General features: G+C 40.8%; 1 protein-coding gene across 7 annotated transcripts in view; it reads right to left on the bottom strand.

Moving 5' to 3' along the window:
- The window catches only part of foxp1b (forkhead box P1b), a 147,685-nt gene that overhangs the window by 36,249 nt on the left and 94,142 nt on the right, over positions 1-17,294 (bottom strand). For 5 of the 7 annotated variants that reach the window (XM_030729435.1, XM_030729436.1, XM_030729432.1 and 2 more), the window contains one exon: positions 15,111-15,248. In XM_030729435.1, the coding sequence (XP_030585295.1) occupies positions 15,111-15,248 (138 nt within the window). Of the gene's footprint in view, positions 1-2,929; positions 2,991-5,988; positions 6,228-15,110; positions 15,249-17,294 lie in introns of those variants that run through there. The other 2 variants (XM_030729437.1, XM_030729438.1) reach the window with 2 other exon arrangements.

Below are 17,294 nucleotides of genomic sequence, written 5' to 3'. Positions count from 1 at the left end.
CGTTCTTCCAAACCCGAGAGAACGAAGGAGGCTCAGCCCCACCCAGGACTAACACACACTTCTCATTTCTTATTTCCAGCAGCAGGCGTCGGGGTGCGAGGAGGAAAATGCAATATTAATTCCCTCCTGTATTATGTCTTAATATGCAGTTCATCTTGACTTTTGCACATGACTTGTCCTGTCATTTGCATAGCCTCGGCCTCCCATTTCCTAATTTCACAGTCATTATCCACTGAAGTCCTTTTTTTCTGGGCATCACTAATTTTGATGAACTATTCTGAAGGTCAACCAAGCAGCCCCGGTCTTGCTGACATGCATGCCCCATACATGATATGATATGCGGTGCACGTCTAAATGTGACATTTAGCGCTCATGCACACGGATGATAAATAAAAATTTCCCACTTTTTTTTCAAGCTTTACTTTTACTACGTGCATTAAAAATCTACTCCATATTTGTCATGCTCTATTTTTTACCAGCGTGTAAAGGCTGTAAATTTAGTCTTCTTTTCAAATGTATAATCATTTTGTCATGCCATATTACACAGTGTGATGTGAAAAAGGGGAGAGCAAACTTCAAGTTAACACAGAGGTTTTACACACTTAACCAGATCTCAATAACTGTCGATTTCATTACAAATTACACAGAGATTTCCTTCAGTGTAACTGTCTTAATTCTTTACACCTGAGGTGTGCATCTCATCATGGTTTCACACTTCGCCTTGTCAAGAGCGTCTGGCTCTCAGTAACTACAGTTAGAGCAGCCTCCTCCGTGAACAGCCCCAGCAAGAGGCTATTACAGACCCCCATTTTATTACCCATTACTACTGAGGTCATTAGCAGCAAGAAGGATTGTATGCTTCTTAACCTATTGATCAATGTAACTACTACCATTTAATCCTGTGCTGAAGGAGTGAAAATCTGCCTAAGACTGGGTCCTATTGAGTGGAAGGGTGGGAGGAGCACTTTAAGTGAAAAATATTGCCTTGGCCGCTGTATCGTGCCCATTTAACGCAAACACAGGACGCCATTCGCCATTTAGAGCACTCCCATATGGTGCACTCCCTTATCTCTTGGATAACATCATGACTCCAGATGAGCCACAAAAATATATCACCATCTAAAGATAGTCTAAAAGGAGACTCGTACTGGGCTAATAACTGGAGGGATCCACTGAGCCCAGCTCTAATCTACTCTACCAATATGAGTGTGTGAAAAAGAGGACATTCTGAGGATGCCAGAAATAGCTGACGTTTATGAATTTCATGAAGGTGTGGTGCTCTCCAGGTGCCTCCCATACATAAACATTCAAACCTGGAACATTCTCACACAGCTGCAGAGTGACTGGAGGCAATATACTGTACCAGCACAGGCCTGCTGGCCAAACACACAGATGCAGACAAACACACGCCCGTTAACAAAACTGTGGCATGTTAACTGCCACAAGTACACACAGGCACATGTGCAGGCCACGATACATTGTATATGAAGAACAAAACCACATTTTCCATATGGAGCAAAAAGAAACATGCACTGCACATTAAGTATAAAAATGTCGTGTCATAAAAAATGTTTAGAAAGAAAGATAAACGTTATTAATTCTTAATATAAAAAAATGTTTTTTAATTTAAAAAAACAAAACATTAAAATTTTCCTCTTGCTCTCTGCACCACTTCTGACAAACACCAACGCGCAGTACAGAAAACATCTGTCATTAAGGGACACCTACAGTAAGAAAACCTCTCTTTGTGAATAACTAAGAGAAAAAGGTGCAAAATACGATAATCTAATGAGGGAACACACACCCCAGACCTGAAAACATTTCAGAGTCACTGATTCAGAGTTAATGAAGATCCCCCTCCTATCACAAGTCAGAGGTCAAAGCATGGTGAAGAGGAGTAAGGTGAATGAGGCTGTGCGATAGCCCCTTTCCTCACACTAAGGCAATTAAGAGGAGCATCAATGAGGGACAAGGAGGTGAATGTCAGTGAGCCTGACAAAGACGTTTCATTGGGTGCAAAGATGCAGAGAAAAGGGGAAGAAAGAAAAAGAAAAGAAGAGAATTATCAAATTTTCATTTGTGCTCCCTGGGGTCATGTTGTTTTGTGGGGGCATCAAATGGAATGGAGAAGTAAAAAAGAAATAACAAGCCCTGGAGAAATCACAGAGTCTAGTCCGTTTGATGCTGTTGTTTTACCTTGGCCTGCTGTGGCGCAAGGAAACGACTTCCCATCCTGACTATGATCTCCTGCATGAAAATGTCGCCGAAATGAGGATTTCACGGGAGCTATTGTACTTAAGTGATGTGTGAACGTAATTAGTCGTCGACAAGACTGGAAAGACTAATTCCACATTACCCATTCAGGTTGATTGAAATCTTTGGAGTGGAGAGAATTTCCCCTTAAAAAATACGCTGAGTTTATTCACACCAATAGCCTTTCCCCATAATAATAATAATAATAATAATAATAATAAAAATATAATAATAATAATAAGAAGAAGAATAATTTGATATGTATTGTGTATGTGGTTGTCATTGTGGAAAACAACAGAATGTGCATTACACAGTCGAACTAAAATTTTTAAAAAGTAGGACACAAGTACTAAATAATCCCAACATATGTTAGACCACCATAATTCCTTTCTTGTCAACCACAATCAAGCTGTTTTAAAAATATTTACAGCTCAGATAAACAGAGTAATCACAGCCACATTCTGTCTCCATTCACCAAACGATATATATGCTGGATCTGGGGCAGAGATGTGTGAGGGGAGTGGGACTCAAATTATTTGCAACAACTGTAAAAACAAAAGTTAAGATTGCATTTTAATTAACTTGACGACTACAAACAAACAGGTTTTCGCCGGAGCTCGACCTCAGCGTTGGGTTTAAACAAACAAACTGCACGGCAACGTGAGCATGCTCTCACCCCTGCAATAACAGCTGAGCTGCGACCTGGACACTGCTTCCCACACTGGAGGCAGCCGCCACTGCAGGTGAGAGGGGAGAGCACACAGGTCACCCTTCCTCTTCTCCCATCAAATACACACACTCATACCCCCATCATGCTTTAGTATTTAAAATTTTACTTTTGCATTTCAGAAAATGCTATTTCAATTTTAATTAAAAAAAAAAAAAGATTAACTATCAATTTTATAAAAATAAATTACACATATCTCATTGAAGGTAGTTAAAAATAATGCTGATGCAGTTCTATGATTCTTTTGCTTATTCACAAAATTAAGCTCTCACAAAAAAAAAAAAAAAAAAAATCAAGAAAAAAAAGAGGAATGTATTATCATACATTTTGGCGTGTGACTCACTGTCCTGTCATTCTTTCTGACCTTTTCAAGCCACACCTCCGAGTATGTATTTCACAAGGCATTTTTCAGTTCTGAAACCTAGCTTACAAATTCTGGGTGAGTGATGTCCTACACACAACTGTTTGATGTTTTCACCTTTCCCGGAAACATCTTACGATCGCTGTTAGTATAAACTGTGTGCCCGTGATCTTTAGCTCACCAGCTCTGCGCGGTTACGCAACACTGCGTGTTTTCAGATGCATTATTCGAGTCAGTTGAGATTTAATTAAGATCACAGCCTCTAAAATCCCTTTCAAATGAAAGTGTAGTCAAAAGACAATGGCTGACACATCCTCGTACAGATTGTTTCTATTCTCTGCACACCAGCAAAGCAAAGCTAATCCTTGTTTCCATGACGGCAGACAAGAGGGACACAAATTATGTTGCTTCTTGACACTCTTAATGTTGTTTTTAAGTGAACAGCCAAATAATTAAATTATATAAATTATTTACAGAAATTATTTTTCACTGACAGCAGCATGTTTCTAGCCTTAAGTAAAAACCAAAATATGGAAAAAAAAAAATTGTTTTTTTATGCACGCACAGTCCTAATAATCCACCCTTATTTTCTAGGTGTAACATGACAATAGCCTCACGGCCCGTATTGCTTTAGAAATATATAGGTTGTGACTTAGATGAGTGGTGAAAAAGACCTTCTGCCATAAAACACTCTACACCATGTAATCTCATCATTATCCTACCATCTCAACCTTTCGAAACGAATGGCATCTCGAGTGTAATGTTAATCTTCCTGTTTGAAACAGAGACGCACAGCCTCCAAGTAGTAATGGGGGGAGAAAAAAAGCCCTTTTCAAGTAAAAACATGTTTTAGTCGGGAAAGCCAGAGAATAACAGCAGAGAGCAGCTGGTGGCTCGCTATATCACTGCTAAACTATTCCCCCGTCTCTCCTCTCTGTCTTGCCTGCCTGCTCCAGTACAAAGCAAAGACCATCCCTGTAAAGGATATCCCAGTGAGCCGTGGGGCTCTGCAGGCTACCCCCGTGTGCCCCCCTCTCTGGGTACACAGCTAATATCTGGTTGCCTATGTCATGGTTTAGAAATGACAGGTGCTGGCAGCCCCTCGCCTTGACAGGCCACTGCACAAATAACGCCCCAGCCTGAAAGGGCTAATGCACTACTAATGAACAATAAATCAACTTTGATTACAAACTGTCAACCCAATCAGCTCGCACTCCAGCTCTCCCAAACTGCGAGTCTCGGCTGCACAGCTGCACAACATTACGGCGAACACTGCCCTGTTTAGGCTTCACTGTCCTGCTTCTCAACCATCTAATAATCTCCTCCGCTATTCCCCTCCTGTCCACTTTCTCAGTCCTGATGCTAGGAGCTGAAAGACGGAACCCCCCCCCCCCCCCCCCCCCCCCCCAAAAAAAAGGTTTGGGCTAAATGCTGAGAAACACAACAATAACAACAACAACAACAACAACAACAACAAAAACTCTGAGAAAAAATGAGTTTCTATAGCTGCATGAGAGTGTTACTTAAATGGCTGCAGTAAAAATACTTGAGGTCATTAAATAACAGAAAGTCAATAGCTGTCTTCTTGTAAAACCTCAAAACTGTCAAGCAGGACTCAAACTTGACAGCAGAAAAATGGAGCAAATTGACCACAACTTTCCCTCTTAAATGTATTTTGCAATCCTTTTATTGCAAGCGCATAGGCCCATACCAACATTTACACACTAACTTTTCAGAAAGATATGAGCGATGACATTTGGAGTGACAGCGTGTCTCCAACGTGGTTTGTGGTGACGGTGTCAAATATAGAGCTGTGCCAGCCACTGTCTTAATTCACTGTGACACCATGAGGAGACTGAGGATTAGTCCAGGCCGTAGCCTAAGAGCAAGCAAAGTCTGACCTGCACTCATTAACTCCGGGGAACAAATCACAAAATACACAACCAGCAAAACCTAATTTGTAGAAAGCAACTATTCAAATGCCTTAACTTAGAGCTATTAACAATGAAGCTTGGCAAATAGTTTTTTAAAAACAAAAAAAAACCTAAAAAAAAACAAAACAAAAACCATTCATGAAAGTAAAAGAGCTGGCAAACCTGTCTCCTGTTTTTCCTAGAACTTTCCATAATTCAGACGCTCTACAGTATCAGATCCTGCTTAACTGGTTAGCTCACTATCAGCAAAGTCAACAAAACTAAACAAACACTGTAAAGTGACAGGCAGAAACTTCATATATAGTGTTAGGCAAGGCAGAGGAAACTTACAAAAACTCAAAGTGAAAAAACCTCATTTCTGGTAACAAATAACAGCACAGTACACAGATAAACAAAGACGTCTAATCCACACAGTCTTGTTTTAAAAAACAATACATTTAGAGACAGTAAATCTAATATACATGGATTCATACATTTCTCTGATCACAACAAGCCTGTAAACTGTCAGCATCTTAATGACAAAGTAAACCCTGGATAACTACTCTTCTCACAGAAAAAGCATGACAAAATTAACCAGCTACAATGACAGAACGTCAACAATAGACAAACAATAAAACTCCCTTTCTCCTTTTCCCTGGTCAAATTAAATTGTCAAGTTTTTTCTTTATACAAGAAAGCTGGCAAAATCACAGAAATCAATCATATTGACAAACCTGACAAACTCCATTTAGCTGGCAGGGTAAACAGAGTGCCGGGCCACGCGGTGTGGAGTGAAGCAGAGCGGAGAGCCGAGCAGCGAGGGGAAGAGAGAGAGAGAGAGAGAGAGAGAGAGTGTGTGTGTGTGTGTGTGTGTGTGTGAGTGAGTGAGTGAGTGAGAGAGAGAGAGAGAGAGAGAGGTAGGGGCGCTCGGGCTGGCAGGCAGGGAGGCTGAGAACAAGCGCTGCTGTGCTGTGGAGTCTCCAACCTTCCTCAGGATACAGACAGATTGCACGCACAAGGTTGCTCCCTGGCTGACAAGATACAAAACTATCCAATCAACCACGCCCTTCTCCACCAATCGCAACCAGCCTTCTAAACATAATCAATTCAAATGGGGCCACACAATAGGAAGCCGCGGGCTGGGCTGCAGGTGAAACTGTGCCTTTGTGTGGGGCCCCCTTTAAAAAAAAAAAAAAAAAAAAATGGCACAGTTGACGGCTGTTAACCCTTTGACCCCTGCAGGGACTCTGCCGTGCTATTGAAACAATGGGAACTTAAAGAAAAGAGGCCCTTTAATTAAACAACAGATAAGTAAACACAGCTATCCAGCAGAAAGAAAGAAAACTGGCCCTGCTATCAGCCTCTTTATTGTTCTGCTAAATGGAATTGTTTACAGTGCCGGAACAAAGGCACAACTCATTTTACATGCTGAAAACACAAAATGCACACAAACAATTGCCAAGCTTTGTAGCTATTTGGACATTTTTCCTTCCTTTAAAATTTCCCAAGAAAAAAATATTCTATTTTAGCTCAAAACAATGTAATTATGAGATTAGTTTTGCTTTTTATTTTCTGTAGTAATGCTAATCTGTTGACAGTTTGTACTTGCAGAGTTCACTATAGCAATCAACTAGTAATAATATGCAAAAACAAGTTTGAGAGTGTTCAGTCATAAAATCAACCACAGCAGCATAAAGTTTTTTTTTTTTTTTTAAAAAAACAGTTTTTAAACACTTATCCCTCAATTTGGCCTCAGACAAGCTAAAACCACTTACATTAACAGCTAACATTACACCAGCTACCAGGCAATCCATCCAACTCCATCCCAATGAGAGCAATTAGCTGTCATGATATCATCACACTCTTTAACACCCATGTGCACTCAGCAAGGGGAAAAGACAGAAGAAGAAAACAGGACCCTGCCACCTACTGGAGATCTTACTGAACTCACAGGAAGAGTCGGAAGGTAGAGCAAAAACCCTGACTGCTGGCGATTTATATACCTTAGCTTTAAATTAAGCACATCTACCCTTTAACAATATTTATATACATTTAACTATATTCCATTGTGTAGTACATCTAAACATAAGAAACTGGACTGAGATCCTAATCAGCTCCACTTTTGTAATAATAACATTAAAGTCAGGGTTACTAAGTTGTGCAACCCACTTAAAGAATTAGAGAGAAGGCATGAGGAGAGATTAACACCTCACTTCGTTAATTATCATGACAATAAACACAGAGCCGAATAACAGAGCTCTAAAACACAGCTCATATCAACAGCTATAAACCCTTGGCCAAGGATGAAGGAATGTTCATGGGATGCATTCCAGTCCGCAAACACACTGGTAAAATAAACAGAGCGCCTGCATAACAAGCCACTGCTCTCATCTGCTAATAACTAACAATGAGCTCTGCTAAGCTGGCCTGACCTATATAAATTATTGACTGGGACACCTCAAGTGTCAAAAGTGACAATTCCAATACATATCATAGTGAATAATTAAGTGGAAGAAAAGGGGCTTTTATTTTCTATCTGACACCCTCAAGACGGCTCACACAAAAAGACAGCGACATGCAGGCATGTGCTTACAACTACATGCGTGCACACACAAACACGCACAAAGTGGTTTAGGCTACGGCCACACTCTTCTCTCCCGGCACTCTCCCTGGGGTGGCATGTCGGCGTATTCTCAATAAAACACCTTCTTAGCAGTAATAGGCCACTGTTCTCATTTCAACACTCCCAAAGGCCTCATGATAAATTTAGCAGACACACAGTTCAAGCTTCTCCTCTCACATACTGTCTTTCTAATCCATTGCCTCTGTCCCCGCGCCATGTAAAATAATTACACATATGTGTCGATGTGATACACACACTATATGGATTTTTTTTTTGTTCCTGTGCACAGAGAAACATCAATATTCTTGAGCCTTGAACCCGTCCCTTGTGATAGTTTACAGAGAGTACTGAGCAATTGTGTTCATGACAGAGTGGATGACATTATAAAATACTCCTATTTCCTGCTTGAGTTAGAGTGAAAGTATGAGTTAATGTCTGGCCTGAGCTATGGCTGAAGATAACGACTCGGCTCCAATTACAAAGCCTCCCCAAAACACTAACGCAGCCAGTGAATAAGCTGCACGGGCACGCCAGCCAATGTCTTAGTGCTACTACATTAAGAGAAGTAGAGAAATGGAGTGGAAGCGAAGAACAAATTTATTCTCATCGCTTTTCTTGAAAAGCTCTAGTGACCTGGACCACTGTCACAAGAAAACAAACAGTCTTTTTTTTTTTTTTCCTTCTGTTTGGAGTAAATCATTGTTTACTGCAGAGGGACTCAGCAGGGCAGGTGTGGGACCTATATAAATAACAGCTGCTCTATTTAATATAACCTACATAATGTTTGTTTTTTTTTCTTTTCGATTATTTCCATTTCCAATATTATTTCAAAAGTTTAAAAAGTACAGTGGCTTTAAGAAACAACTGTAAATCAACAAAAATGTGTTTTCCAAGCTGAAGCAAAACTTCACACTTTGCAAAGTTCAGAAAGAGCTGACATTTGATTTAAGGGAAAAAAACTGTTATTTGGTGACCCACTCACTTGCACTGACACCGCACGGAAGAGTTGTTATGTCATTTCTGCTGCCGTAAAACAATAGCACAAACAACTTTTGAAGAGGTGGAGAGTTTCTACTCAGAACGGGACCAAAAGTGATCGCGCCTTTTAATTATTTATATTATTTATTTATTTTTTTTTTTTTTAATACTTCTGCACCCATGTTCCTAACTCAAATGAAACTGTTATTCACTGTTACTGTTTATTAAATAAATCAAAAATAAAAGTGCATTTCCACATTCAGGATAAAACAGTGAATCCACTGTTTGATATCTGCACACTACTGATAGAAGGAGTGAGGCAAATTTCGAGTGAATGAGGTTATCACCCGGAGCAGAGTGGAGTTACAGTAAGTCACGCCTGACTCACCATGTTCCTCCTGGTCTATTATATATGGCTTTGGTTATTTACTTTTAATTTTGGCATTTAGGAACACATTGTTTAGTCAGCACATGTGAAGTCTGTATTTGCAAAATATTTCCTGAGGTGATATACCAGCTAGTGTATAACGGAGCTTCCAGCGCACACTAGTGTGGTTTTTCACTTAGTCAAAACAAAAACACTTTTGGGTTTGAGCAACATCGATTTAAGGAGGTGGGGGAATTTTTGCTTGGTCTTTTTTGGCGACTGATTCATCTTTGATTTAAACCGAAAATCATATTAATACAAAGAAACTCAGTTCTTTTTAGTAAGCAATAACAATGGTTCTGCGGTGGCTGCAGAGGTTAAAATAACTTCAGAAACAAACCTGAAGCTACAAATAAGTTAATGAACAAAATTTGATATTTGGATTCTAATATGCAGCAAAAAATTAGCTATCATGTGCAATCAGATAGTCATGAGATTTACATTTATAATCAGTCAGATTTGAGTAGAAACTTGTCTGTCTGTGGGTGGCTCCTGTCATCACTTTTTAAAGACTCTTAACCTCTTAACGTGGGAGTCTAATCATAAAGTGCATTGCCTTTTTCTGTACACTGGGTGTAGCTACATGGATGAAACGGTTAAGCGCTGTAATGGTTTACTGTAAAACATCCAACACAAATATAAAATGCTCCAAATAATGTCCTCATGTAAGACCTGCCGTCTCTGGATCACTCTCCTGCTGTCTAAGCAGTAACAGCTTTCTTTATTTTAGTCCTAACCAAAAGTGAAAATGGAATAAGAGAATTGCCAAGCTGTCAAAAGTGTGCAGTGACACCCAAAGAGAAACTGCATTGTGAGCTGATGCTGACTTGACTGCACCTTGCATAGCTGTTAGTGTTTATTAATGCTATGGCTGACTGTGCACCCATCCATCCTTCCACCCTTCTCCAAAGGGCGTGTGAATCACTCCAAAAAACACATGCATGACATCAAGATGCAGCGCCAGAGGATGACATAAAGATACAACAAATTTTAGGGGAAGTGTATATGTTTGCGTGTGTGTATCCGTGGGGATGACTGAGTGGGGTGGGGTGTTGCAAGGGTTGACTGCTTGAAGGGAAACATCAGGCCTCCAATGAATATAGAGGGTCCTGCAAACGGCAGCGTGGCTCCCAGCTCTGTGACTGGAGTCAGTTCGACAGTCATCAACTTGGCTGGGCGAGAGCTCTCACCACCACCGCCGCCCCCACCCCACCCCCCCCCTCCTGCTTGGCAATGTGGAATTGGGACAGATGACTTCATTCTGACAGGATTATCCCAAACCTGGTTCTAATCTATACAGTACACATAATACATTTTTACAATATGACAAGGAAAACAAGCAGCAAAAGAGACGGCCTATTCCCCGGGTTCCGCGTGAGCGCCGGCCTTGTGCTGATCATTCCTGACGGTGTATATCACCTCAAAGCAAAGCACCCAGCAGAAGGAGATTTCATTACAGAATCACTTTGAGACAGCACCTCTAAAGCTCAGTGAGTAACACACCGCATTGTTGTTTGTTTAATTCATTTAAGAACTGAAGATCAAAAACAGCCAGTTATGGTTTTATGAACTGACTTTCTTGTGAACAAGCACATTTGCTAAAATGTCAAACTACTTAACTAGTTCTTTAAGCACGCATTCACTTCAGTCACAACAGCATAAAGCAGCTACAAACTAGATTATCAGCGACTACACCTTCTCTCACTATGCTCAGCTAAAATGCTTCAAATTTATTTAAAATCACTTTAAACTAAATCTAACTGCACAGATGCACATTAAACAAAATTTTTTTTTCGAACAATAACTAACCCAGGACATGAATCTAGTCTTGTGCTTACTGTCACCTCGCCAGTGGGCTATCACTGCTGTGCCACTTTGGGCCACTGGCCGACCGGACTGCGGAGGCACCTCGAAATGCTGCCTCAGATCACCCTGCAGCATTGGCTGAGCTCCAGCTGATAGGCTTTGGCCTAGTGCTCTAATGACTTACAGATTGGAGCTCTGTGGTATACATGTGTCAGGACAATGCCATGGGCCTACTGCAAAAACAGTAGGAGAGGGAGGGAACGCCGGCAGCTTCTCCCTGTCCTGTCAGACAGAGGCTTGGCCCCTGGATTGTGTCACATCACGCTTCCCCCCAACAGACCACAAATGAAGGATGTGAAAAGCAAACGCGTGGAGGAGGGGCATTGGAGGGGAGCTCTCTAACTTAAAAGGCTTTCATCCAGTAAACTGAAAAGACATTATCTTTTGACCTGGAGATGCCCTCCGTGAGGCTGTACACTATGGTGTGAAAACACAGCGAGCAAAGGAGAGGGAAAGAGAGAAAAGAAAAAGGAAAAGAGAAGAAAGAAGAGACGACTGAGGCTTCAGCTGGTAATAGCGCAGATAAGGAAATTGCCTGGTTTTCAAATATTATCTGTAGTTTCTCTGTCTGAAGAATAACAAGTGATGCACCTTTGACATTATGAAAATGTTCAGTGAAATATTTATCAGTGAATTGTGAATAGTGTTTCTCATTTAAAATAGAAGGCCAATACATAATTACAATAAGTACAAAAACTTTTAGGGTAGAAGATGATCTTTACTTTAATGTGAACAACAAAGCTCTCAGTAAAGCAATCACTCCCTCCCCTCTATAAGCAAACTACCTCTGCTAAAAGCTTGTTGCTACATTATCCACCTGCCTCTCTTCAAAGCAGCCGTTCACGTATTCTCATTACAATCAGCGCAGACTGACAGAAATCAGTCACTGTCATTCAGCAGCAGACGCAGGGAACTTTAGCTGGCTGCTGGCCATATACCTCATACTGTACCGAATACACAAATCGTGAATACCCATCTTAAACACAATCCTGGGTGGGGGGGAGAACAAGCATAAGCTGGATATTACACTTATAGCAAAGACACCATGTTGACACAACATCTACTGCCCGGGTGCTGCATAATCCCCTGTAGTAGGTGGATGCGTACACAGGTTCCCTTGCAATGAGGTGTAGTTAACCAGCCAGTCTCGTGTGCATTGCCACAAACGAGCATCAATTCCCCCTCCCCCCACCTTGGTGCTGGTGGACTATCAGCGAGGGTCCGACAGTGTTGTTCCTAATTACCTATTTCTCCACTCCTGATCCTGTGGCTGGCATAATTAGTTACCTGGGGCTGCAATCCAATTTGAAGTGATGACAAGAAAGTGATCCATGAAAAAGTAATAAGTTAAATCCAATTTCAGCCTGCCTCTAATTAAATGCACATGGAACTAATGAGTCAAACCCTACCATTTCACTGATAATGGTAATTAGCGGGGTGGGAGTTGCCGGCTCTCGTCGTTGTGCCACTGTAGGTGTGAAGCGCAAAAGGTAAAAGCGGCATGGATTCTTTTAATTACATGTGTCATTCTGTCAATGTAATTTACTGGCTTTTTGACCAGTCAAGTATGTTTAGCTGCTTTCCAGCATGCATAGCAGCTGTTTGTATATCTAGGATGATTAAAAGGCCTCTAGGCTGCTGAGTATACAGCGCAGGCATCTTTATCCAGCGGCAGGGGTGGGCGGTGCAGGGGTGAGGGGGCTTTGGGGGCACCCCTGCTGAAGATATAAAACCAAAGAGCCATTTAATGCTGATCAAGGATTCTGAGGCTTGTTTGACTCATATTTTTTTTCCCCTTTAGTGCTCTATGCAGGTCAGTTTTTTTCTGGATGTTTCATATATATACAGTGCTTCATTATTTTTGACTTGAATGAATTGGAAAGTGAGTCACATCTCCAAATGAGTAAAAGTCTCTCTGCACATCTCCTCGTGCCTAATAGGAAGAACCCTGAGATGAATGGAGTCTCGTCTGCAGATCAGGTGCTTTTATGAGGTGTCAGCTTACTACACAGTCCCATAATTGTTGGATCATGTCTTTTGATGACCCAGTCCAGCTCAACAGAGAATCATTATCCAGGCTGTGTGATGGAGATAGTGAATGTTCCATGTGAAGGAGGCTCCTCTAAGCATGGGGTTTGTTCTTAAAAGAGGAAATGACATGAAACTAACACCACTATCTGGTGTCTGAAAAAAGAAACATGTTTGTGAGACAGAAAACAACAGGAATGCCACCAAGAGAAAACCCCAAACCAAATGTAATACACACTCACATAGAGTGGCACACTGATGTCTATGCTTGAACACTTAGCCTTATGTGTGCACTGTCAGTGGTTGGGGTGGGTTTAATTAGTAGAATATGTAATTTGGAGATAAACAAACACTTGTCTGGACTTGTGGCTTTTTCATAATGGCAGTTTCAACCCAGCAAAATGTAGCATACAACATTAGAGCGCAGGCAATTTGCAGCGTTGGTTAGATACTACAGCGAGCCTGGGCTCTCTTCACAAGAACTGGGCAGAAGAGGGGAGGGAGGGGGGCAGGGGGAAAGGGCCCGACTCTCTTTTCAATAGCTGAGTGACAGCTTGGCCAAGCTCTCTGTATACATTAATAAATTAGAATTTTAATTTTGTCTTTGTCTGCAGGAGATGGTTTAGTACTTTACTATGTACCAACAACTGGCTGTATGCTGGAATCTGCCGTTGTGGTCCCCTCTGTTGACCTCTGCAGCACAATTCCCTGGCAGGCTGGGGAAACTGTTTAGTTTGATCCTTTCAACTTATTTGAATCCTGACAAATATGCACACAACTGAAAGGTCATCACAGTCATATTTCATCCTCTGGAGCTATTCCGAAGACATCTGCACAACAAAGAGGCTTTTCCACAACCTGACATTAGACCTAGCTGCTACAATAGCTCATTAAAAAGGGCCCCCAATGGGATAGTAAGGGTATTAAATATTATATATATACACACAGAGAGAACAGGGCCTCCGTATTAATTACCAAATATGCCCTGAAGTCGTTTGCAATTTCACACTGACACAAACAACCGCTCCTTGTTCAAACAAAGATATACATCTCTGAGGCAAATGTTGCATCAGAAATACAGCACTCTTCGATTTTAAAAGCAAGATGAAAAATAAAAAAACATTTTTTTTCCTCCTGCTCTTTTTCCTTTGCATTACAAAGGCAGTTCAGATAACTGTCCCACCACCTCTTTAACCTTTGCATTCTTCAACCCCATGTTCATGTCTCACTACTCCAACTCTAAACCTTCCACCTGGATCACACACACCCCACATGCGGTCTGCTCTATAGCACCTCCTGCTGCTGGTGGTAGGGATCTGCCTCTTCTATTAATTCTAGTGTGTGATGAAAAGCAAGCCGGGAAAACATGAAGGTTCCTCTGACTGGTCACACTCCCTTCTGTGGAAGGAATGGAGCTCTTTCACTTACACCTTTTCTTTTCCTTCTTTTCCACACTCTCTCCTCTTTATAAACTCCCCAAATAAAGTTCAGCCAATAAGGAAAGTCCTGTCTACTGCGGTAATCTCAAAGAGTGATAATCCATGTAATACTAGAAGAGCTCATATGATCTCAACTGGCCACAATGTGGCTTTTCTGTCAGTCTGGCCTATATACAGAACCCATTTCTACATACTGATACCTCTACTGCACTGTCAAAATTTGGATGACACAGGGCTGAGCGTGTGCGTTGCTAAATCACACATAATGCGTGAGCATACATAACTGCAAATGTTGCACTGCCAATATTAATTTCCTGTTTGTGAACTTAGACTACTGCTGTACTTTTTTTCGCACACTGTGTTCTAGCCAGAGTTGCAAAAGTACACTTCATTTTTTTTTTTTTAAATATTTGAATAACCACAAAGTCAAATAACCAAACCATCAGATAACCATGAGTTAATAAATAAGAGAACATCTGAAAACGACAACAGTACCTGCAGGTTTTGCTGCTTGTCGTTGGCTTTCGGGGATTTGCGGCCAGTATTTTGTTGAGACTGCAGTTGCTGTGGCTGGGGCTGCTGCTGTTGGTGCTGCTGCTGCTGGAGAAGTATTTGTCGAGCCACTTGGAAAGCCTAGAAGAGAAATTAAAAAGGAAATGCTAGGAATAGATATGCCTAAAGTCCCCTGAGAACACTTTGATGCCTATTATCAGTGCAAAAGTAACCCTTTAGAACAATATTCGCATTGCCCTCTGAAAGATAACAAAAACCACAGACCTCTTTTCATATTATCTTGTTCAGTGTCAGGAAGCTGAGACTGGCATAAACAATGCTCAGATGTCAAAACAAATTCACAGACAGAGAAGACCAAAACAAGTCATTACAGCTATCCAGAAGAAATATTTATCTGTTGATAACTTGCACTTACAGAAAACACAGATTGTCAAAGACACAAATCAGTTCTTTAGATCCTCCTTTAGCTCAGTCGAACTCCCCTCCAGAAAGCAAATAAAAGACTTTATGGAGGCTTCAAATAACTGTTAAAGGACACGGCCTTCTCAGTGGAAAACAAAATACAGTGCAGTCACATGTTTATTGCTCCAGCTACTCCCTTTTCCCTTACGATAAATAATCAAACATGCCATCCAGAGCAAACAAAGCTGGAGAAAGCTAGGGGGAAAAAAACACAGTGGTCTTGAAAACGGTCAGCGATACCAAGAAAAGCAAGCGTTGTGTTCCCACAGTGAGCTGGCCAGCCTCACACCTCCACCAGTAAACCATCTGGGTAAATAACTGGCCTCATTCTTTCCATGTTCCTCAGGCGATTGCTCCCACAATTAAACAAACAGTTAGGGGGCGCATCCACACTCATCTCATATACGGACAACCTATTAGTTCTTCTATCAATTTTTCGAGAAGTTTAGAAATTGCAAAGAAAATGGTGCAAGAGAATGACAGACTGAGTAGAAAAACAAAAGAGAACAAAGTTGTAGTGATGCGTGAAAAAGTGAGTGAAACTTGTAAAGGACTGTGTGAAAGTAAGATATCAAACAGGGCGCGAGCAAACAGAAAGCTGTGTTCAGACAGGAAAAAAAAAAAAAGACATGCCAGTAAAGTCTTAATGCCAGACCAGTCAGACAGTACTTTAAGACTGAAAGAGGAGAGACGGTTAGTGGTATGAAGAGAACAGCTGTATGACCGTTTGTGTGTGGGCGTACGTATTGACCCTCCCAAACACACGGCTGTCCAGTGACATCATGAGTCATAAATATGACTGCTGGCAACAAAGAGGCCACACTCCTGGCATGTCACCATGCGTAACTTTAAAGGAGAAAAATTCTCCCGTCTCTCAGTCTATCGCTGTCCTTCTCCGAGCTCTCACGTAAAGATAAATGAGACCAGCACATCTCAGTCTGCATGCCTAATTGTTTTTTGCTTTCAAAATTGAGGAGGGGAACCCCCTAAAAACAATGATACTCATAAAGAAAGCGTACAAATTCAAACTAAGAACAATGTGAGCAAGATTCACTCCCACACATGACAGCAATATTTACATTTTAGGCATTGACTTTTTACTCCAAAGCAACTCACAATCTGCAACTAAAAATCTGAACTTAATTGACACTTGGAGGTGATCGGAAAAATACAAATGAACAACAATAATAATATTGTGAGATTGTCTTTTGTAGTCACGCACAGTGCGATGATGACATTTTCCTCGTTGCAAAGCCTTTTAATGCCTAAAAATCCACATTAAAAAAATGGTGAAAATGATATTTTTTAAAAACCAATAAATTCATTAGATTTTATTGATTAAAAAAATGTTTTACTTAGTTAAAAAAAAAAAGAAAAAAAAAAAAAGAAGATAAAAATATGAATTTACAACAACAATTTCCTGCACCAAAGTTACACATATCGATACCATGAATACATCTAGGGAAAGGTGGTGTTATCGTTAGTGTTGGTAGCTCCGATAGTCTCCAAATGGTAAGTTTTGTGTTAGCGTTACGTACTTTAGCACCATACATTCAAAAGTTACTTCAGGAAGTTCTTGCTTTGTAATACTGATATGTTGCAAGGAAATTCAAAATGAAATATATATTAAAAAAAAAAATAAAGCAGCAACAAAATCATTCACTACGCCCAAGGCGTGGTATTACGGGCACATTGAAGAGTAAA

The sequence above is a fragment of the Archocentrus centrarchus genome, chromosome 5 (assembly GCF_007364275.1).
Source record: "Archocentrus centrarchus isolate MPI-CPG fArcCen1 chromosome 5, fArcCen1, whole genome shotgun sequence".
In the NCBI taxonomy this organism is placed as follows: domain Eukaryota; kingdom Metazoa; phylum Chordata; class Actinopteri; order Cichliformes; family Cichlidae; genus Archocentrus; species Archocentrus centrarchus.
The sequence above is the reverse complement of the archived record's forward strand: the minus strand, read 5'-3'. Positions and strand labels throughout refer to the sequence as shown.